At 47.8% G+C, this 23,658-nt stretch overlaps 1 protein-coding gene across 1 annotated transcript in view; it reads right to left on the minus strand.

The window, feature by feature from the left end:
* LOC119391546 (3 beta-hydroxysteroid dehydrogenase/Delta 5-->4-isomerase) overlaps positions 1 to 21,619 on the minus strand; it is a 56,854-nt gene extending 35,235 nt beyond the window's left edge. The window contains exon 1 of the mRNA XM_049415319.1: positions 21,363 to 21,619. Coding sequence (XP_049271276.1) covers positions 21,363 to 21,619 — 257 coding nt within the window. The remainder of the gene's footprint in view (positions 1 to 21,362) is intronic.
* Positions 21,620 to 23,658: the final 2,039 nt, after the last annotated feature.

Here is a 23,658-nt window from a genome sequence, read left to right on the forward strand (position 1 = left end):
TCGTGCTTGCCCCTACCGTAGGAACGCTAAAAAGGCGAATAGGTCTATCGCAGTAGTACCATCCAAAAGGTTACCACGTACCCATACAAGCACGGTTGAATATTCGGCGCGCAGGGCGCTGCAGGCTGCAGCAGTGTGGAAGGTAGAAGTCCTGAACATATTGCACAGATCATGCAAATCGCCAAAATCGCTCTCTTAGTGATCCCAAGTAACTATGCTACTGGTTGTATGGGTGTGTAAAAACTGGTCTAAATGGTTTCACGGTCCCTTAACTGCATTGAGTCGCCAGATGCGCGAGCGTTGGCATGCGCAAAAGTCCTAGTCCTAGGGCAAACATTCTTTGGCCATATATGGCTGCTGCAAGGTTTCAAAAATTATTTTTTCATACAGGTAGGCGGGCTGCTATCGTGTCAACTGTATTAGGCCCACGCTTTGGTGCCCAGGACAGTGTATGAGTCGTGCTGATGAGATTAGAGAATTTTGTGGTGTAAGGGCCAGGTGTTGCCAAAGAGCGCCATGTCTGTTATGTGGTGTTAGCGATGACCAATGATTACGATGACCGGGTGTATTATGGCTGTATAGAGGCCTAAAATTACGTGCTATATCGAAGCATAAGACATGTATATAGTGTAAAATTATGGCAGTGGGATCTTGGGAAATTATGGGATCTATGGGTGTGGGATGAACGAGCAGTGAGCATGATATCTACAAGTGTGAGATGGTAAATACAAGGAATGTCTCCTCAAGGCCTATGAGCCCAAAGGCCGGTAGGCAGGTGCTTCCTTTGATTAAACTATCATAGCAGCAACGTCCGTGGGGAGGCTGCACTACGGGTTGCCTGGGAAAATAACGTGAAAATTATATACATATTTTATTAACCTAAAAAGTGACTGATAAATAAAAAGCGGTGCCATAGCGGAATGGGGTGGTAATTGTTTCAGGTATATTGATAGCAAATGCTTTTCGCTGAGCATCGAGTTCCGTGAATTGCAGTAGGATGTGAAGGACAGTGACCGGCTTGCTACATTTATCACACAAGGGTGGATCGCCACCGAACAAAAGGCATGAGTGTGTGCTGTGTGTGTCCTATTCTGAGTCTGCGGAGTTTTTTTTTAGCCTAGTCCAGGGACAGCTATGGCGGTATCGGCAGCGCTTTCGGAAACGGATGCAGCTAGCTGGTCTGCCAGCACGTTTCCTTCGATCCCGCGGTGCCCTGGCACCCAGCACACTACAACCTGCAGTTTTAGTGCGTAACTTGTGCGCAATAGTGAGTGCAGTGAGACAAGGACAGGATTTATATTTTTTTTCCTTCAGAGTTCTCAAAGCATTTACGACGATTACGGAATCTGTGTATATAACTTTTTAATTTTAGTTCATAATGTGTTTAAAGGCTGCATATATCACATAAGCCTCTCTAGTGAAGATGCTCGTAATAGGGTGCAGAACGCCGGCATCCGAAAAGGATGCACCGAGCGCTGCAAAGGACACACCAGTGTAAGAGTATGAATCATCTGTAAAGAATTCACGGTAATAGTACTTGTGATGTAGTTTGAGGAAGTACATACGGATGTGTTCAAGAGGCGCGTGCTTCTTAATTTGCGCGAAGGAAACATCACAGTCCAGAAGCTGCCACAGCCATGGCGGGGGGGATGTACAGCGGGGGCCACCAAACCGTGTTTAAGTGGCAAACCCATTTCTTCAGCTAGACCCTCCGCGCGAAATGAGTAGGTCTTTTTCACTGCGAGATGGTTGTGAAAGAGGACAGAACTGGACAAATCATTGATAGTAGAGAGTGACGGGTGTTCGTTGTTTGCGTTCGCTTTGAGAAAGTATGCGAAGGATATACGGTTTCTCTGCAGGTCGAGTGAGCACTCGTTCGATTCAATGTAGAGGTTTTCTGTGGGGCTCGTTCGAAAAGCACCTGTGGAAAGGTGAATGCCTAGACCATTAGTTCTCAAATGGGGTTCCGCGACGCCATCGCCAGCGAAAAAAAAAGCTTTTGGAGGCGAGTTTGGCCTATTGGCAGTTCCCCGTCCTCCTTTAGGAACTGCAGCAACATTCTGAACAAGATCGCATCGGCTGCCCCATCACCTAAATTTAAAACTAAGCCTCCTGTATCAGCCCCCCGCCAAGGGTTTCCCGACACATCGACGGCTGCGAACCACTCGCCTAGATGGTGCACAGGGTCAAACATCTTCAAGGCGCTTGGTGTAGGAGACAGATAAATTAGTGCCCCGTAATCTAGGGGTGTGCTTACGAGGATTTAATGGATTCATCAGGCACTTCTTGTCGCTACCGCATGTAGTTCGTGACAACACTTTTAAAGGGGCCCTGAAAAACTTTTTGAGGATGGTCAGAAAACGCTGCCGATCGGTAGTCGAGGCTCCCGTGAAAGCGCGGCCTGTAATTTACAATTAATTATCAAAGTCAGGTAGAAAACTCCCCCTCTTCTCTCTACAAATGATGCCATATACACAAATTTCTGCGCCATATAAGCAAGTCCGCGGCCTTTGGCTGATTTGAGCATCACGGGCTGTGTAGTTAACGTGGCCGCCGCGAGATGCCGCCACGTGCCATCGCGCTCGCTCGCGATCACACTGAAAGTAAGACGCGCGTTCGAAGGAAAAAAAAAAGAAAAGATAGTGTTCAAGGTCATGACGCGCGCTGACGAAGGGACACATCCTTTTTCCCCCTTGTCATCCTTCCTCTGTGCGCAGCTTTCAGCCCGCTCGCTAGTACGAGAGGCGAGAGAAAGCACTTGGAGCATGCGACAAATCCCTGTTACTTCGCTCGTACGTGACGGATTCTAAAAAATTTTGCGCCATGGGATTCTTGAATCGTCATGCGCTAATAGTGAGGCTATTTTATTATAACGCTGAAAAGTGTCGCAGGACCCCTTTAACAGCGAAGCTGTCCAAGGTAGCCGTAATTTGTGCAGAGTGGGGGTATGAGCCTTGCGGCCTACGCGAAAAATATCATCATAGACGGGTATGTGCCACAGAAATCGGGTAAATCCCATTACTTACTACAGGTCCACTAAAAATGAAGAAGGCAACAGTTATTCCAACAAATGGCTGTGAAGCGACGGCGGCGAGCCGAAGACCCCGAGTACGTACAGAGAGAGAATACTAGGGAACGGGAAAGACAACGGTGGCTACAAGAAGACCCATAAGCGGTGGATGGCCTATGGCAAGGATGACGTGCCCTTGGATCTATGACAGGTGCGAAGGCTTGGTATCAGCGCGAGGTTCTGTCTCTGCAGTTTGGACATCCCTGTCGTGTCTGTGACTGTTTGTGGTTTAACTCGAACCTCTCTGCGCAGAGAATCAACGTACAGAAACTACCTAGAATCATCTAACTAAAGCCTAGCAACGACCTGGAAGCTACCTAGAAACAACCTGCATCATCTTGCTAAGGAATAGAAACAGCCTAGAAGCAACCAGATAAGTCTTGAGAATCGTCCAGTTTTGCTGTTTCAAGCCTTGCGCGGCTTACGGCAAGCTTCGCCTGATTCCTTTAGAATATTCATTGCTTTCGTGCACTCTTAAATACATACTTCATCTGTGATATAAAGGTCAGATTCATGCCTCAGATTACGCCTAAAACACTATGCTCACCTTTTGCAGGCAAATGCTGGCCATGCAGGTCAATGTAAGGATCGGGATGCAGGTTCCTCTTTGTAGAGAATAAGACGCAGGTGTATTTTGTGGATTTAGGTAAGCCCGCTCTCATCTGCCCATTTGGACGCATCGTTGATACCAAGTTAAACCTGCTGCTCACACCTTTCAAAATTGAAAGACTTGAAACTTATATGCACATCATCCACATACGTGGAATAAAACATGCTACGCGGGATGCACATGCGCAAAGAATTCATTTTTACAATAAAAAGTGTACAACTCAGTAAACCATCCTGTGACACTCCAGTTTCCTCTACAAATTGTATGCATAAAACATTCCCCAATCAGACACGGAACGTGCGGTTGGACGAATAACTTTCAATTATGGTCAACATTCTCTACCTCTTAAACCTAAGTTTTCCAAACCGCATTGTTGTATCATAGGCATTTCCATGTCAAGAAATACCAAGAGACGGAACTGCCTATGGACAAATGCTTCGCCAATTTGTGCCTCAATACGTTGTCGGTCGTGAATCGACCCTCTCAAAATCCGCACTGGTATGGGTCGAGCAATTTAACTGTTTCGAGGAAATGTAGCAGCAGCTGCCGGTTCATCATCTTTTCGAAAACTTTGCAGAGTGAACTTGTCAGGACTGTAGGCCTGTCTCTAGAAATTGAGGATGGGTCCTTGCCCTGTTTTAAACTGCTTGCGTTCGCAGGCAGTTTGGTAGCGTGGGCTTGTGTTTAGTTCGGCGGATTGTCAGATAAACAAGGCATCGCTCACTTTCGTGCACTGGTTTCGCGCGCGTATTCTGTAGGTTGCTTGTTTGCTTGGGTGTTGTTTACTTGCCTGATACTTCAGAGAAGCTAAAGTAGCTCACAGACGCTGCAGATAATCGTTTGTGTAACTACAGACTGCTTTCGCTGGCGCACGGCCGGCGTGCTCTCGCCCTTCGTGACGGTGAAGGCGGTACTGGAACGAAGAAACGCTGCGCTGCACAAGGCTGCCAAAGTGATCTTTTCACGGCTGTTGTCTCGCTCCATTGGTTTTCGTCGACTGGTCAACGTGAGTATTGTGCTTGTGAGCGGCTGCATCATCATACATTTTGTTTCACACAGTATTTTGGTGGATATTGCAGGTGCACTATTTGGCTAATAAAATTAGCTTACTTCTCAAATCTTTCTTCTCGGTCTTCCTTTTCTCTCGCATAGCCTTTGCCGCGTCGAAATCGCGTTGTAATCGGTGTATTGATGCCCTAGAAATTTATTTCAAGGATTTTAAATAAAAAATATGGCTGACCCCCTGTCATAGGAATCGGTTAACACGAAAGTGAAACGTGTCGTCGCAGAAGTAGTTGATTGTTTATAGTGCATTGTTATATGAGAGCTCGTACAATGTCTACTGTTGTTTGGGAGATAGCTCTGCTAATGTGGACGCACTCACGTTGACGCGCAGTGGCACATCTCCGTACCGACCGCTAACGCTCATGATCATGATTTAACGCTTGCGGTAGCTGAAGTTCTTAGCATATACGTGGACACCGCATATGGTGAATCCCGCGCAAAATATGGCATCCAGAAGCACATAATAAACACCGATACTCGATATGCACTCCTTCAAAGCATCGTGAAACGTGAAGAGAAACGCTACGCGCGTCGTGTATTCCCTCTAGCCTGGGCGTTAATTTTCACAGGTCGAGCGGGGAACGCGGTGTCAGAGCCAAACGAGCGTCGGAGAGCTATTATTCGATATGGATGGATGTTATGAGTGAGGTTTGGGCTAAAACCACCACGCCATGGTGTTAAAGCGTTGACAACGTTACACTTCTATTGGAAACGCGGCGAATGAGAGAGAGAGAGAGAGTGGTTCGTGAAAGAAATGAAAAGGGGCGCTATTTTCTGCCTCCCGTCGTGGGGGCACGGCTCAGCGCCCTTAGGGATGGGAAAGGGGAAGTAAAGATGATATAAGAAAGGAAGATAGAAGGAGTGATTAGCGTGGCAAGAGTGTCTTGTCAACGAAGGCCGGAGCACGAAGCCAAAGGGCTCGTATATAAGGTGGCGAGGTCCGCAGAAGCCGCAAACTCTAGGAAGGCTCGCAGAGCTTGTAGCTTTGACCGTGCGGGAAAGAGAAAGTCCTCCACCGTTGTGGCAGGGAGACCGAGCAGGCGATAGCGGCGCGCCATCAAGCGTCGTTCAGCGGCCAGGGCAGGGCAGGCGCAAATTATATGTTCCAAAGTTTCGTCGTCACCGCATCTGCGGCACGCAGGCGATGAGCAGCGACCCTTGGAAAACATGCGTGCCGCAGGCCAAGCGCTGCCGGTCCACGAATGAGACGGTCGTAGCAACGGCGCGCTATTCTTTTTTCGAGCCTAGTGACGGAACGCTCGCGCACTTTTCTAGTTCGGCCGTGCCTGGTGGCACACATGTCAACGCCCCGTTATAAAGGGGACGCTTATAGCATCCATCCATCCATCCATCCATCCATCCATCCATCCATCCATCCATCCATCCATCCATCCATCCATCCATCCATCCATCCATCCATCCATCCATCCATCCATCCATCCATCCATCCATCCATCCATCCATCCAATAGCAATGTGAAAGGAAAGTGTGAAAGATAAAAGGCACGTTCATGTAGCCTCCGTTTTGTGTTTTTCGGTATCTCAGTGGGCTAAACGCCGCCAGCCATCGTAGCGAACTGAGAGGTCATGGGTTCGACTCCTGTGAACGGAACTTTATCATCATAATTTATTAACCCTTAAGGACCCTAAACAGGGCATTACATAAGGGGGGGGGTTACAAGGTTGAAATGAGGCATAGTTCAGCAAATGCCTAGAAAAACAAAACCCAACAGCGCTACAGAAAGTACAAGGCACGCAAGAGAAATTAGTTCCTGGCCAGTGTTCGCTGAAAAAGAGGCGTACAAGCAATGATGGGAGGGAGCTAAAATTAGAATTAACAAAAGCACAACAGACGAAGAGAAGTCAAAACAAGTGGACTTCATGATACAAGCCTTAGTGGGCACAAAACATATTAAGTACAATATCTGTAGTATACAACGGCGAAATAGTGAAAAAAAAAGTTATATGAATACAAAAAATGCATAATTAAAGTCATTTAACAAAGAGCGTACTTAAGGACTCCTTGAATTTTTCTGAATTTGTTTCAATGGCAATAGATTCCGGAAGGCAATTCCAATCCTCGATGGCTGCGGGAAGAAATGATTTATTAAATATAAGGGTCGAACCGTGAAGGCATTGGACGCTGTTTAAATTGAACAGGCGGCGAGAAGTTCGAGCAGGTGGAAGCAGGGTGTCGGAACGGAACGAAAACCGAAAACGAAAAACGAAAAAAACGATATTTTGGACCGGAACGAAAACGTAACCAAACTTTATCTATTATTTCGTTCCGGAGTGAAAACGAAATTTTTTCAATCGTTTTTCGGTTCACGAGAAACTTCGCAATCCGGAGCAACTGAGCTCGTGCAATGTGAGCATATCTCAGGGTACGGTATTAGCGCGTACCTCAGGCAGGAATTCCAAAGCAAAAGATATGTTGAAATTGTGCGAAAAACGAAAACAGTGGCAACCAGAGATGTTTATATTAACGCAAGTGGATTTTTGCGCGCCTGTCACGCAGGCCAGCGTAGAGAAGGCATTGTCGGCGCTGAAGTTTGTTACAGCGAAAGCTGTAACAGCTGATTTTGGCGCCATAGTTGTCCACCAAAGTGCACATAATGCCTTACAGATGTGTAGCGTGTACCACGAGACTCTGAAGAATGACGAAAAATGGCATAGTGGGAACTTCTCTACTTCAGAAGAATTGGGATGATTTATGGCGTAGTGGGTACCTTGCATGTGTAGTTGTATTATTGCTCCAAGAGACTCTCCAGCGGGCTCTACAAAGTCCGCTCTTCCAGCTTTCCTTGTGACTGTGCTGCGTGTGTCGCGCAGGCCTGGCGATCTCTTTATCAGAGCAGCGGTCTCGCACATCAGAGAGTACACTCAATGACGTGCTGCTTCTGAGATCGTGCTGACTCCCTTGACACAAAGCATTGAGTCCACTAAAAAATCGTATTTGTGTTTTGAGAAAATAAATACTATAACTTTGAAATTAATACTTGTTTGTGCTAGCTGGTAGAAATTCGTGGTACAGTTACTTCCGCTCCTCTGAAGAACGTATTTTACCCTTGTCCCACTTTCCTAAGAGCAGGGCAAGTAACTACATCACAAATCCAATGTTCGTTATGATTACCTTAACTTCAAATTTTTCCATTAAAAAAAGCCGTTACGAACCGTTACGGAACATTTTTTTTCGTTCCGGAACAGAAACGGAACGGAACTTTTTTGCGGTGGAACGAAACTAAAACCGAAACGAAAAACATTTCGTTCCGACACCCTGGGTGGAAGTAACAGTGTACCATGCAGATGGGAAAAGTTGTGATTTAGTTTATGGAACAGGACGAGTCGGAAAATTTTGCGTCTTACTATTAAAGGAGGAAGTTCAAGAGATTATTTAATGTGGGTTACGCTGGTGTGTGAATTATAGTTTGATGAAATAAATCGGGCAGCACAATTTTGGACCGCCTCAAGAGATGTGATTAAGTATTCTTGGTAGGGGCTCCAAATAGCGGAAGCATATTCCAGTTTGCTTCTAACTTCAAACAAATGTTTCGTATGCCATTTTCCTAATTTCTGGAAGGGACAGACGTTGGGTTCTTTTCAAGTAACCTAAGGTCCTGGATGTGTCAGAGACAATATTTGAGACATGCTCCGACCACGACAGCTTACTGGTAATGAGGACGCCTAGGTATCGGTAAGATGAAGTATGTGTCAGAGCTGTAGAATTAAGAGTATATTGATATACAAGGTTAGTTTTTTTGCGTGAAACAACCATGCATTTGCACTTTGAAACATTAGGTTCCATGAGCCAGCGCGAATACCATGATTCGATTAGGTTTAAATCGTGTTGTAGTAAGGATTGGTCATTACTGTTCGAGATTCGACGGTAGACAACGCAATCATCCTCAAAGAGGCGAATAGATGACGTTATTCCGCATGGCAAGTCGTTGATGAAGATAAGAAAGAGAAGCGGGCCAAGAACTGATCCCTGACCGGATATTACTTGTGTGAGTGTGGAAAGACTACCGCCGATGAATATGAACTGTGATCGTGCTGTTAGAAAACTTTTGATCCATAATAAAGTAAGCGGGTCAAGATTTAGACAACCGAGTTTAGCCATGAGACGACAATGAGCCACGCGATCAAATGCCTTTGAAAAATCAATGTAAATGACGTCGGTCTGAAAAGAAGAGTCCAAGTTCAAGTTGAGGTCTGTGGTGAATTCGAACAATTGCGTTTCACATGATAGTCCGGGACGGAAGCCATGTTGCTTGCGGAAAAAGAAAGAATTCTTATCGAGACGACTGGCAACGTGAGAATAAATTATGTGTTCCATTAGTTTGCATGCAGCGCAAGTCAGTGATATAGGCCGATAATTTGATGGGTCAGGGCGGTTACCTTTTTGAAAACCGGGGTTACAGTCGCAGTCTTCCAATCCTCAGGAATTTGACCTTCTAAGAGAGACTGCGCAAAGATTATCTGCAAGATTCGACTCGTCACATCCCTGGTACTTTTAAGAAATTTCGCAGGAATATTGTCAGGTCCCGGAGCACTAGGAGTTCTTAATTTCATGATGAGACTCGAGATTCCCTCGGCCGTAACAACGACCGGCGGCATTACACTAAAATTTAAGTCGAGAGGCGTCGGTACATCATCAACAGGTTCGGAGGTGAAAACAGACGAGAAATAGGTGTTCATAACATTTGCTCGCTGATCAAGTGGAACATCAGAGCCATCTGGATATACAAGCGTAATGTTGCGGGACCGATTCTCTGGCTTTAAAATGCTCCAAAATTTTTTGGGATTAGTACTAATGATTTTTTAGATCCTCATGATGAAATTTGCGTTTTGAGCGCCTCAAAAGACTGGCATATTCGCGCAAACAATCTGAGTATTTCTTCCATTTGGAGCCTGATGACGATTTCTGAGCAACCCGATACAACCTTTTTTTCTTACGTGATAGCTTTCTTAGCTATCACGTAAGGCTTGCCTGCGTCGCCTCGAATACATATTAGTAGGACATGTGTATCAATCAGATTTTGAACTTGCTGCTTCAACAGCAACCAGTTATGGTTAGCTGATCGTGAGGAAGCAGATCGATGAAAACATTCGTAGAAAGATTCTAATTTTGAGTTAATAGCAGAAAAGTTGGCCTTGTTGTAGCTCCTAATATATTTTTTATTGGCTGTTTTTTTTGGAATTGGAATGGATAGATTGAACGTTATGGCTTCGTGATCACTTATTTCCACGCCAACGGACACCGATGAAACTAAGTCAGGATTGGAGACTAGAACGAGATCGAGAATGTTACTGCCCCGAGTGGGAAAACGTATGGTCTGAGTAAAGTTGTACAAGAGTGCGAGCTGAAGGAAGTCTTTCGCTAATCGTGAGGATGCAATTAAGTTATTCCACTCTATTTCAGGAAAGTTGAAATCGCCACAAAGTATATTATTGGCATTAGGGAAACGGGAAGTCAAATTAAGTAGACCGAGTGCAGTTCGCTAGTGAAGGAGTGCTCACTGTCTGGAGGGCGGTAACATGCTATAAGTATGTTCGTACAAGATTTGAGGGACAACTTAACGCAGATAATTTCTAGGTTGCAGTTTGGTGTGACGCAACATGAAGCTATATTTGAAAGAACAAAGACCAATACACCACCGCCCCTGTGTGTGGTCCTATCGTACCTATAAGTAACAAAGAGGGTGGTATGTTGCAAAAGTTTGTCGTTCTCAATGTCCGGGGTTAACCACGATTCAGTAAGGATAGCAATGTCATTATCGTTGTCCTGAAGAAGAGCCTCCACGATATCCCTTTTTGGTAAATAACTACGAACAATCGAAAGCACGACATGCATGTGGTGATAAGTGGCTTCAAAGACTGGGGAGGGGCAGGCGTGGGTGAAAGCAGAAACTGGGTATGTGGAATCCCGTGTTAGTGGCTATGATGTGAATTCAATAACAGAATCACTCTGAACATCGTAAACAAAGCGCTTGTTGCCAGTTACAAGTTTATCGAATCTAATCTTGAAAGGAAGCCCTCGCTCCTGTGAGTAAAGATGAAGTTTTTTCCTAGCTAGGCGTACACGTGCAGAAAAATCTTCTCGTACAGCAAATGATGTGCCCTTAAGCTTCCCGCCACAGGAAAGAATTTGAGACTTGTCTTTGAACCGTGTGAATTTTACGATAATACGGCGGTGCTTCTTTTCCTGGAATCGACCTAATCTATGGGCCCGTTCAATGTTGTTAGGATCAAGTGATACGTCCACCTTATCCCGGCAGAAAGAAATAATCTGGGCTTTGGACTGCTCCCAAGACTCGCCAGCTACGCCACGGATAATACCACAAACGAACAAGTTGCAGCGACGAAGTCTATTTTCTGAGTCGTCGCATTTTTCAATTAGCGCTTGCACTTCCGATGAAAGCTTGGAGATAACAGAACCGGCCTCAAGGTCGTGGATAGGAGGGCAAGCTTTATTTGTCTCTACGGTTAATTCTAACTTCTCGACGCGGGCGGCAAGGCGACCAAGTTATCCGTGTTTGACTGTGCAGCACGTATTAACGTGAGTTCACTCAAGATGGCATTCTGGGCCGTTTCAAGGCGGGAAATAGCACTGTAAATTGTCTCGAGGGTGGGAGCAAGGTTAGAGCTATTAGGACCGGGGTTTACTTCAATATCTCCAGATAATATAAGCAATAAGCACACAGCATGAGCATTAATAACAAAAGAACACAGTAGCTCGGAAAATGCAATACGCCAACGGTCAAGCATGTCGAGGGGGCACGACACCGCAAGCAAGAAGCGATCACTCGAACAACAGCAAGATGCGTGTGGCAAGTAACTAACCTACACGAAAAAGGGCATTTGCGTGACCGAGTTCTTTGCGGTGAGGTGCCCCAAACTGGCGTCCGGCGAAGGCGGTATTTGAAGATACGGGTTTGCCTCCTCACAGATTGTTCCTTGTGGCCTGGCGAGAGAGGGGTTGACGACCGTTTTTGGCGGTAGCAGCAAAACTGCGCAGTGGATGCTTTCGGCAACTTGAAATCTTTGTTGTAGCTCGTAGATGCCGTCCTCAATGAAGACACCGCTAGCGTCAGCGAAGGCTGAGGCCGCAGTGGCCCAAAGAAGGGCAGCCTGCACGAAAAAGGGCATTTGCGTGACCGAGTTCTTTGCGGTGAGGTGCCCCAAAGTCGCGTCCGGCGAAGGCGGTATTTGAAGATACGGGGTTGCCTCCTCACAGAATGTTCCTTGTGGCCACGCGAGAGAGGGGTTGACGACTGTTTTTGGCGGTAGCAGCAAAACTGCGCAGTGGATGCTTTCGGCAACTTGAAATCCTTGTTGTAGCTCGTAGATGCCGTCCTCGATGAAGACACCGCTAGCGTCAGCGAAGGCTGAGGCCGCAGTGGCCAAAGAAGGGCAGCCTGCACGAAAAAGGCATTTGCGTGACCGTGTTCTTTGCGGTGAGGTGCCCCCATTGCGGTGAGGTGCCCCCGGTGAGGTGCCCCCAACTTTTTCTTATAGTTTTTTTTTTCTTTGCAATGTGATGGCGTTCATTTTGCTGACGTATTTCCGTGACGGAAATGCGTCATGAACGACTTGGTGGACCCTGGCATAAACACTTTCGTGTTAATATTTACTCATCATACCAATATTTGTTTTTTCTTTTTACCAGACCTAATCTCATTACGGGCACTCGGTATGTACTGCGTCATAAGAATAAAGAAAACATGGAATTCAACATCTGCAAAAACTAAACATTGCTAAACTCTTCATGCCTACAGCGCAGTATGCAGACCGACAGGATAACATGACAGAAGGTAAACAGACGCAATATTCCCCAAGCTCTTTTTATTTCAAAGCTTTCTTAACTTCTGTGTAGTCATACGATTTGCTGACTTAGTGGTATCGGTGCATATAGTAGTATAACGATAATAGACGTAGCCGATAAAAAGTTAACACGCAGCGTATAGTGGAAAGAAAAACAATGGGCGCCACTTCAATATATCGTAATACAGCAAAGTGCATCAAACATCGAACACAAGTAGCCGACGTTGTAGTCGAGCCCCGCCACGGTGGTCTAGTGGTTATGGCGCTCGACTGCTGACCTGAAGGTCGTGGGATACCGGTCGCGGCGGCTGCATTTTCGATGGAGGCGAAAATTCTTGAGGCCCGTGTACTTAGATTTAGTTTCACGATAAAGGGACACTAAAGGCAAATATTAAGTCGACGTTGATTGTCGAAATAGCGGTCCAGAAACCTCGTAGTGCTACTTTTATGCCAAGGAAGTGCTTACTTTGAAATGAAATCACGTTTTAGTGGTCCGCATCGCGTTAGCGCACTTCAAATCACCCGCCTGAAATCCGACTTTCATACGTCACTGCTGCCGTGCCCAACGTTGCCCGCCTTTACTGCGCGGCCGCCGACACTAGTAGCAGCAGAGCGAAAGTAGCGGGACCCACAGCAGCAACAACGGCCATCGAAGCCATCGAAGCATGTCGCAATCGCCGCAATGGATGTGGACGGAGAACTTGACAACGAGACATTGGCTCGCGACGCTGGGCTCCAATTCAGCGACTTGAGCCCCGATGAACGCGGTATGCTGCTGAGGGCTCATAGTGCCGGTGTCGTTGCATGCGGCATTTTTTCGAACACACGAGGCAGTACGCGATCCCGAAACTACCACTGAGACGCGACCGCGTGAGCGAAGCAGGGCGCCGGGCGAATCACAGTTCGGCGAAAACGTAACCTTTAAACCACGCGCGCCGATCCACATGGCAACGCCACAGAGGTTCTTTATTTCTCCTGTGCGTTGTTGAACAATAAAAATTCGCAGCGTGCGCGTTAACTAAAAGCCGAATTCTTCTGTCTCTGTAGAAGTGTAAGTGTTAGCTAAAAGCCGACTTCTTCTGTCTCTCATTCCCATTAGCAGCCATTGTTTACCTCCAAGGTAGTGCCTGGTGAGATTTCTCCTGTGCGTGATTAAACAATAAAAATTTTGTTCAAACGCCGTTGATTGATGAAATAAACCAACGAAAGACGCCAGATGTTTTGTAAAAACAAAACGAAAGAACGCCAGATGTTTCTAAAGCAAAACGAAAAAGACGCCAGCTGCTTAACGAAAGACGCAAGGTGTTTTTCTAAAGCAATGGTTTTCTAAACAATGAAAATTCACAGCGTACATGTAAAATTAAAGTGAGCTGCAAGTCGTCATAACTCATCGAACCTTTAGTATAAACGCGCCCGATCTCACGTCGGTGATGATGTACTGGGAGAATTGACGGAAGATTCACGGTTTACCGATGAACCTCCGCAGCTTCGCCACCTCATCATTCCTCCGTGGATATGCTGTGATTTTTTCCATGAATCAAACGAAAACCAACAAACAGCATTTTATTACGTCCTTTGATGCACGGAAGGTTCTTTTTTTATTGCTGCTATATTTTGATTACTAGCGATTTATTGTAGGCAGACTCATACGTCATCAGGATCACTTCGAAAATGTCCCACTCGCGGCGCTCATCATGTGATACATTTAGCTTAATTTCTCGGTAAGTAGGGCACTGCTGTTGATAATATTGCTGTTTTAGAAGCTGTCATACATTGGGCTTTCCTCTGACATAAATTGTTACTTGCCTTTAGTGTCCTTTTAAAGCACCCCAGGAGGTAAAATCTTCCGGAGCCCTCCACAATGGCGTCCCTTATAATCATATCAAGGTATTGTAACGTTAAACCCCGGATATTTATTATTATTATCTTCTTATTATCTTATTATTATTATTATTATTATTATTATTATTATTATATTGTAGTCAAAAATAAGAAAGAAAAGTGCATTTGGGGTCACTTTATGCACAGGAATGAGAGCCGAATACCAGTCAGAGCCACAGAATTGATAGCAAGGGATTGGAAGTAGATCCGAGGAAGGCAGAGAGGTTGGTGATGAAATTAGGAAAAGAAAATGCGCGACGTTTGCACTAAGTTGCGCATAGCTTGGCACAGCGAAGCTGGTTGACCCTCAGCTCATCGTGCTGCAGCACGGGAATCACAACGCCGGCGGCGATTGGATCCAGCGTGCTTGGCCGAAGAAGCGGCAGCCAGGAGACGGCGATGGCTGGATCCGGAATAGGCGCAAAGCTTGCCACTCTGAATGTGTTGAAATCGCTGCACCTGATCCACGGTATCAAAAGCTGTGGCGTTTGCTATGGCTAAGGCTCGGCGGCGGCTGCTCTTTGGCGCGGCGGTAGCTTGGTGATTTTCAGCAGAGGTGGCGCCCAGGTGTGGCGGTTGATATGGCAACGACGCAGCAGGGGTTTTTTGTTAACGGACGTCTCGCTACCAGCTTTAACAACGTCGTTGTTCAAATAAAAAAATGCCTGGCCAAGAAATGGAAGACGTGACGGACACCTGCCAACCGGTATTCTATATACTACGTTGCGCTGGCTCCATGAGACGTCTGTGATACATAAACCTTATATGATAAAATGTACTGAGTGCTTTGGTCATCGATTCGAATATTACTCTGCAGTTCATCAGGCGATGAGTAAGTGCTGTACGTGCACATTTAACTTACCGACCTCGAATGCAGTTGTAAGGCATAAATCGAACGGCTCAGATCTATAGGTTAATGTTAGCAATTGTAGCCTGTAGTCTGCGTTTGTACATTTATACGCATGTGTTCTCTTTGGTATCAACACCCAAGAGGTGATTTTCTTTAGTAAATAGCAATGCTACTACGCTGAAGATTCCGGGATTGCTTTCTCCTAAATGTTGTTTAGTATGAGCAATCATGTATAACTCAAACCTTTCTACCAATTATACTTATGTGATTGGACCAACAACTAACTTTTGGCTAGGGAGTCTTGTAGGGTGTGAAAACAATTCTAGTTGCTTTTCTAGAAATAATCTTGAAGCTTCAATTTATATTTATACCTGATGCTATCTCTTCCGCAGCAAGAAATATTTTTAAGCGTATGAATTTATAGCTAAATTTCCTGCGCTTCAAGGTAAAGTAAGCTTCTTTTTGAGCTAGCTGCTTTTGTTCGTTCACACCACGTTTCTGTTACAAATCCTTCAACATCTGTTCAATGATTCGTATCACGAACATTTTCTTTTTTCCCGTTCCATCCCGCTCATGGAGACTATTGCCCAAACAGGGATCCTCTGTATATCTTCATGTTGTGTTCCGTCGCATGCCTCACTTCACCTCCTTTCTGACTCGGCGGTTAACGTTCTTTCCTGCCGTAATGCTTCCACTCCTTGCCGGCCATATCGCTTCCTCGGGAAATTGTAAGGCCCCGCCTAATGAGCGACATAATACAATAACCTTTAGATCGGTCCTTAATGAAAGAGAAGGAATTAAGTTGCCCTGTTACAATACGGATAGGATGAGGGCTTTAACTTCACGTTACGTTGCTCAAACGTACTTTCCAGTTCTTGAAAACGGTGATATGCAAGACAAAAAGAAAAAAATTACACCACTTCCCGCTAAAGGGGACCATGAGGCGATGCGAAGCCGGAGCACTTGCACCTTCGCGTTCCGTTGGCGTTCGTTGGGCATGCTACCGATCTCGCGTCGTGGAAACGCGAAGAGGAACGCTGCGCGCGTCTTGTCTTCCCTCTAGCCTGGCCGTTAATTCTCACTGTGCGAGCGGGGAACGCGGTCGACAGGCGTGCGAGAGGGGGGCAGCGTAGGAGAGGAGAGAGAGGGGGAGGGGACGCACATGCGCTGGTGCTCATCACGGCGTTGCGCAGGAGAGAATTTCGGCATGTCTAGCCCGCGTTTCAGAGGAAGTGTGGAGAGGGTAAGGGGAGAGGGGTATAGGAGAGGGGGAGGGGAGGGAACGTGGAGAGGGGGGAAGGGAGAGGGGAGTAGGAATGATGAGGGGGAATGGAGAGGAGGTGAGTGTAGAGGGTATGCGCATGCGCAGTAAGGGTGGTCACGCCGCACACCACCACCACCACCGGATTGAACTCCGACATAAGATACTTCGCATCTAAAGAATATTCTGGTGGGGAAGCTGGTGTTTAGATTATGAGTGATATGTCAGGCAAGGTAAAAATTGGAGGAAGGAAGAAGGGCCAAGCCATGAGCACACGTATATTTTAAGCTCATATACTGCTCATTTCTTATATAAACATAATTCCGAATTTCGCGCTGTTTCTGTAGCTTCGTTTTTAAATTCGAGCAGGAAATAACTTTATTCCGAGTCCTGCGAGTTGGTGGGGTGGGCCGATGGCCCCGCCTAGGAGACGGCCAGGAATCCTTGAACCCTGGCGGCTTCCTCGGCCCGCTGGACGGCCCAGAGCTGATCCTCGAGGGCGAAGCTGAGTAGCGCGGCTTCCAAGCGTGCGTGATGGCTGTCACTAGAGGCCGCGTTCTCGGTATTGTGACTAATCCCTCGGCATTCCCACAACATATGCTCCAGAGTGGCTCTGGATTCACAATGTTTACATTAGTCTGTTTCGTATATATCCGGATATATGATGTGCGAGAGCGCGGGATTCGGATACGTCCTAGTTTGTAACCGCCACCATTCGACAGACTGCTTTTTTGTAAATTTTGGGTGAGGTGGCGGAAATATGCCCCTTTGTAACCTGTAATGTTCTGTGATGTCGTTGTATCTGGTCATTCGGTCTTCCCATTCCCATTCGTCTACCGCGCCGTCACGTCCGGAGGGTGCTGCGGCGGCACTTCAGATCGCAGCTCGGTCCGTAAGCCCTCGAGCCGCGTCGTGACCGCCCCGTTGTTGCTGTCCTCCGCGAGAGCGTGAGCGGGTGTCCATGTAATGAATATATCTCTTTTGCACGCTTGACCTCCTACAAGCAGAATGCGTAGTGCCTCCGGGGAGACGCGGCCGTTGGCGAAGTTCCTTACAGCCGTCTGAGAGTCGCTGACTATCACAGATGCGTTTGTCTGAGCTACCGCGAACGCTATGGCTACCTCTTCCGCTGTCTCGTTACTTGTGGTGCGCATCGTCGCACACGTCTTACGGCGTTTGTCGCTATCGAGTACGGCTGCCGTAAACCCCCGTCTGCGCTTGTATCGAACAGCGTCTACGAATACTGCGTCCTTGTCATTGCCGAACTTCTTCTGTATTTCCTTTGCTATTTTCTCTCGTCGGTTCGTATTGTGTTCTGGGTGCATGTTCTTTGGTATGGGGCGTATTATCACTGTTTCCCTCGCCTCTCTTGGGATATCCACCTTGACGCCGTGTTGTGTGTGATAGCCTATGCCTAGGCGCTCTAGGATATGTCTTCCTGCTCGTGTCTTATAGAGACGTTCATACTGTGCCGTACGATGCGCTTCAATGAGCTCGTCTATCGTATTGTGCAGGCCTAATTGTAGCAACTTGTCCGTGCTTGTGCTAATAGGCAGCCCTATGGCTAGTTTGAATATTTTCCGAATGAGGCATTGTAGTTTGATCTTCTCCGCGACCTGCCATTTCAAGTACGGTGCTATGTATACTATTCTGCTTATGACGAAGGCCTGCGTTAACCTGATCGTGTTTTTCTCTCTCATACCGCTGTGCTCATTTCCTATTCTTGTGATGAGCCTCATTATTTGAGCTACAGTTGCCTCCAGTCTTCTGAGGGTTTCACCATTGTTTCCCTTGGCTTCGATGAGAAGCCCGAGTACACTGATGCTGTCGACCTTTGGTATAGTATTGCCATCGGCCGTTTTAATCTGTATTTCCTCTCTGTGGCCGAGATCTCCCTGTAGTTGCCTGGTTTGCGTCCTCTGGGAGTCGGTCTGTACAACAACAGCTCCGATTTTTCTGCCGAGTAGACTAGCCCTGTCCCCTCTAGATACCGTTCGACCGTTTCGACGGCTGTTTGAAGGGTTTCCTCTATTTGCCCGTCACTCCCGCTTCTCACCCATGGGGTGACGACGTCTGCGTATATTGTATGACTGAGTCCCTCGATTTCTTGGAGCTTGGCCGGCAGTCCGATTAGGGCCAGATTCATAAGCGTGCGCAGGGTTCCCCTTCAGGGGGGGCGAAGGTTCGTCGCAGCGCCCCCCTCCCTATTATGTCAATGTATGCGGCTGCCTTTGCGCCCCTCTTCTCGCCTCCCCCTACAATGTATAGGGCTGACTTTGCGCCCCCCCTTCTCGCCCCCTTGGCCCCCTCCTGCGCACGCCTATGGCCAGATTGAATAGCATTGGTGATAATACCGAACCTTGCGGTGTACCTGCGCTGCCCATGTCAATGTCCTCCGAAACTACGTCCCCTACCGTGATCTTTGCCTTCCTTCCCGTTAGGAAATTGCGTACGTAGTCGTACGTCCGTTTTCCCAGTCCTAGATCTCGTACTCTCTCTAGTATCGTTGCATGTGTTACGCTGTCGAAGGCCTTCTTTAGGTCCAACCCAAGAATGGCCTTTGTCGATCTTCCAGAATCTTCAATAATCTGATGTTTTAGCTGTAACATCGCATCCTGCGTTGAGAGGTTTCTCCTGAATCCTAGCATTGTGTGTGGGAGCGTGTCCCGGTCTTCGAGGTAGGTGGTTATTCTCGCCAGAACCACGTGCTCCATGAGTTTCCTCACTCAAGATGTGAGAGATATGGGTCTTAAGTTCTCAATCTGCAGTCTCTTGCCCGGCTTGGGTATTAGCACGCTTTGAGCCGTCTTCCATTGCTGCGGAATCTGCCCTGCCTCCCAGCATTCGCTAAGATATTCTGTTAACTTAGTTATGGACTCACCGTCCAAGTTCCTGAGCGTTTTGTTCGTTATCCCCTCTAGCCCAGGTGCCGATTTAGTATTGAGTTTTTGCAGGGCTGCCCTGACTTCTGCCTCACTGATTTCGTTGTCTAAATCGTCATTTGCCTGCCCTGTGTAGTCAAGGTGTGTGACGGGAATCGTTTGCGAGATGTATCTTTTCTCGATTTCTTTGAGCAAGTCCTGCGCGGTTCCTTGGTACGCTTTTATTGGCCGATTTATATGGTGCCTTTGTGCTGACTTAGTCTCGTCCGGGTTTAACAAATATCTAAGGATGTTCCACGTTTTTGCCATTGCTATCTGACTGTCCATGTCGTAGCATTTTTCCCCCCATTGTTGTCTGCATAGCTGTTGGGCATACTGCCTGTATCTCTGTTCAATTTAGCTATCCTTCTACGAAGAGTCCGGTTGTGTCTTAGCTTCTTCCACCTCCGCTGTAACCCTACCTTAGCTTCCCACATGTGTAGAAGCTTACTGTCTACATTTTGTAGCTGCGCTTCCGGTGGGACCGTTTGCGTAGCTGCCGTCACATCTCGCTTTAATTTTTCGGTCCATTCCTCAATACCCTGTGTCGGTTCGGTGCCCTGCTCTCTTATTTTTCTGATTTGGTCCCAGTCCACAATTTTAAGTTGTCTGCCTATTTTCTTGCGCGGTCCTGCCCTCACCGTTATTTCAAGTATATTGTGATCGCTTCCCAAGTCGTGGTGCGTATTTGTCCACTGCGTGTCCATTACGTTCTTGGTGAATGTCAAATCTGGCGTAGTATCCGCGCAAACACTGGTACCCGTTCTCGTAGGCACCGATGGGTCGGTCACACGCGTCAGGCCTTCCTGTTGCGCATCCAGCCAGAGGTTCCTGCCTTTCTGGGTTTCGATTCTGTAGCCCCATGCGCCGTGCTGGGCGTTGAAATCGCCTCCGATCACTACCACTCGGTTGCCCGTTATGGCGAGGGTTTTTCGAAACTGCGTGCGAAATTTATGTTGTCTGCATTTGGACTGCTGTAAATATTTTATATAAAAAGACTGTTCTCCGTTTCCACATGGGTATGAGTTCGAGGAGAATATGATCTATCGCCTTAACCGCCGTGTTGTGTTGCACGACCGTGTGATTTCGCTTAAGCAACGTCGTTAGCACCTTTGTGTCCCCATTGGCACTACCAAATGACTTTTATCCTGATAATTTTGCCAGCCCGTGCGTTTCCTGCACCATTATAATATCCGGGCTATCTGTGTCTTTAAGGTGCTGTTGCAAAATGTATCGTTTTCGATCGTATCCTCTACAATTCCATTGCCAAATGGTGTATCTATTTCGTCTGTCCATGGCGGCGTTACAGGTTTTCCGATGCCTCCTAGTGTACGGCTTGATAGATGTCTTAACTGGTCCTCCCCCACTTGTCTGCGGACCCCATATTGCTAGTTTCGCATGGAAATCAACCATCATTTGTTGCATTTGCTGCAATATTGTCTTGCCTAGCGCCTCTATCTTTGCCTCAAATCTCACTTCTTGCTGTTCGAGTTAAGTATGAAATGTAGTTTCGATCTGTTCGATTTTGGCTTCGACGTTTTTGCAAATTCCTCCTGCCCTTCTTGGAGCGTCTTCGCTGGCTTCGGTTTCTTCACTCCGGTTTTAATCGGCGCATTCTCGGTTTTACGTTTAACCGGCACTGCTGCCTCGTCTTTCATCGCTGCGTCTTTTTCCTCCGCTACAACTCGCGAGGTTTCCTCGTTGCGGGTAACTCTGCCGCTTTTCAAAAGCTCGTTCTCTGTCCTGAGTTTTCGAATTTCTTCCATAAATGCAACATTGCTCTGCGTGATGTGCGCCAATTCGTTCTCTAGCGCCTTAACTCTGTTTTGAAGAGCAGCCTCTGCCTCCGCGCGCCCCAGAAGCCGCGTCCGCCCAGCTCACCTTGAAGGGTCCCGCGGTGCCGTTGATGCTGCTCGTTCCTTTTGGGCTCTGGGATCCTGCTCCCTCCTGTGTTCGGGGAGATTCGGTAGTGCTGGTTTTGGGTCTTGACATCGACAGTGGACCTCGATCTGGACTCGAACCTGATCTTGTTTTGTTATTGCACGTCGAGCGGCATTTTTCCCTTGCTTGGTGCTTGGGGAAGGCATCTGGTCCGGATCCGTCCCTTGCCTGGTGTTCCGCTTGTTGTCTCCAGTCATGCTGACCTTGCCTGTACAGTGCTTCCGCTTCCTTTTCGTAATACATCGCTTCTTCTTCCTCTCGTCGTGCTCGCTCCCATCGGCGCCTCTTTACCAGATACGGTATCTTGTATCTGGCCTTGCCCCGGCGATCCGCCGTAGGGTGGTCTTTGCCGCAGAGCTGGCACTTCGCTTAACACTCGTGGTCCTGCGACGGGTTCTCTGTCCCACAGCCTCTGCACATCGTGCTGTTCGGTTTCGGGCAGACACCGGCTCTATGACTGAGGTGTCCACACTGGTAGCACACGTCGATGTTCTTTCGGTATAGTGCGCACTGACCAGTGCCCTTCAATATCTCACGTAATTTGGGACGTGATGCCCGTCGAAAAGGATGATAACGTTCGTGGTGTTTCCCATTCGCTTGGCCTTGAGGACCGTCGGATTCCTTGGTGTTACTAGCATCTCCACTATTTCTCTTGGAGACACTTCGTGCGTTACTCCTCGTATCACTCCCTTAGATCACTCCCTTATCCCGTATCACTCCCTTACGTCCTCTCCTTCCACGCTCATCGCTGCAATCCTGTGGCACTAACCCGAGAAGAGGCGACCTTGAGGGGGCTCAAGCCGCTAGCCTCGTTAGGTTAGCCCTAGCACACAACGCACAGCAGCGGGAGGCAACGGCGTCGTGCGTTCTGTGGCGTTACAGAAAAGTGGTCGATGTGCCGAAAATAAACCGTCCACCGACTTGAGAGTGGTATCACGGCGTTCCGTGGAACTTCCACTTTCTTCACGATAATAAGGCGTCCGTGTATTCTTCGATTTCACGCCGAGAATCACTCAAAATCTGTGGAGCCTACGCGACACCCGTGTCTGCACTCCGTGGCCCCCTGGCGTCTCCTTTAAATTCGAAGCATTTATTAGCGAACCAAAGGCACTTTGAGCGTTTCTATCTATGTATCTATCTATCTAGCCGCCTACGTTTGGGTGGTCTCGTAATCGCCTCCTTAACTTGGTCTAGACCAAAATTGGCATGGGAAGGTAAGAGGGTTTCACGAACATGACTGGGTGATCATGGCATGTATGATGCGAAAATCCTGTCGCGTACGTCGTCAAACCCTTTCCTTCACACACGTGTGGCGCGCGCCCGTATACGCCTTGTGCACCGCCTACAGAGGCGCCACTGATAGCCACCTAGCGGGCGCCGCCGACAGTACGTGCGGGAAGCCGAGCAGACGACAGCGCTTTGCACAGCTTTGCTGTGAGGAGATGAATGAAGTTCACGGCTGCTATCTCCCCTTCGTGCGGTTGCCAGACAACTAATTCTGCACTAGCAGCTGCAGAAAAGGCGTGGGCCTCTACGAAAGTGGACTTGTGCGCGATGTTTGTCACGAACGAGCGCTTAACTAAGCGCACGTCGCCGATTTCGAACCACAGCATGAAAGCCTGGCGCTGACGGTTCGTGCGCGACAGAGCGCGCGCATCGAAAAAAACAAGTATAAAAAGGCGCCGGGAGCGCGCACGCGCACCTCTTACCCTCCCCGCAGAAGACGCCAGCGACACAGCCAACGAACGCGAAAGATCGGGATATTCGAGAAAGCAAAGCCGAGCCAGCGGCGCCGTCTGATTCCGCAGACGAATCGGTGGGTGAGAGGATCTCGCCCTTTCTCTAGCTTTCGCTGTGCTACGCACAGACGAATCATACGCACCTTCCCGAACCCAGGTGCGAGCCGATACAGGCAATGCAAGCGCAGCAAGCGCGCGGTGGCAGAGTCAGTCAGTGAGGAGTTAGTCGGCGAGGAAGTTATGTCGTTCTAGTGATAGAAGCATTCGCTCGACCGCAGAAGACGTGTTGTTTGATGATCTAGTGCTGTGAGTTAAGTATCGAGAGATGACAGTGACAAGTTTTGAAGAGGGTCGCCGAAAAGACATGTGATGACCGACTGTGGAGGAGAACGAACGTCCGCGTGGAGTGAATCGTCGTGCCGGTGAATATCAAAGGTGCGTCGCGCAGACCAGCGTAACAAGATCCAGCTATGAGGCGCAGCTCGTGGTGAACATCC

The sequence above is a fragment of the Rhipicephalus sanguineus genome, chromosome 4, assembly GCF_013339695.2.
Source record: "Rhipicephalus sanguineus isolate Rsan-2018 chromosome 4, BIME_Rsan_1.4, whole genome shotgun sequence".
In the NCBI taxonomy this organism is placed as follows: domain Eukaryota; kingdom Metazoa; phylum Arthropoda; class Arachnida; order Ixodida; family Ixodidae; genus Rhipicephalus; species Rhipicephalus sanguineus.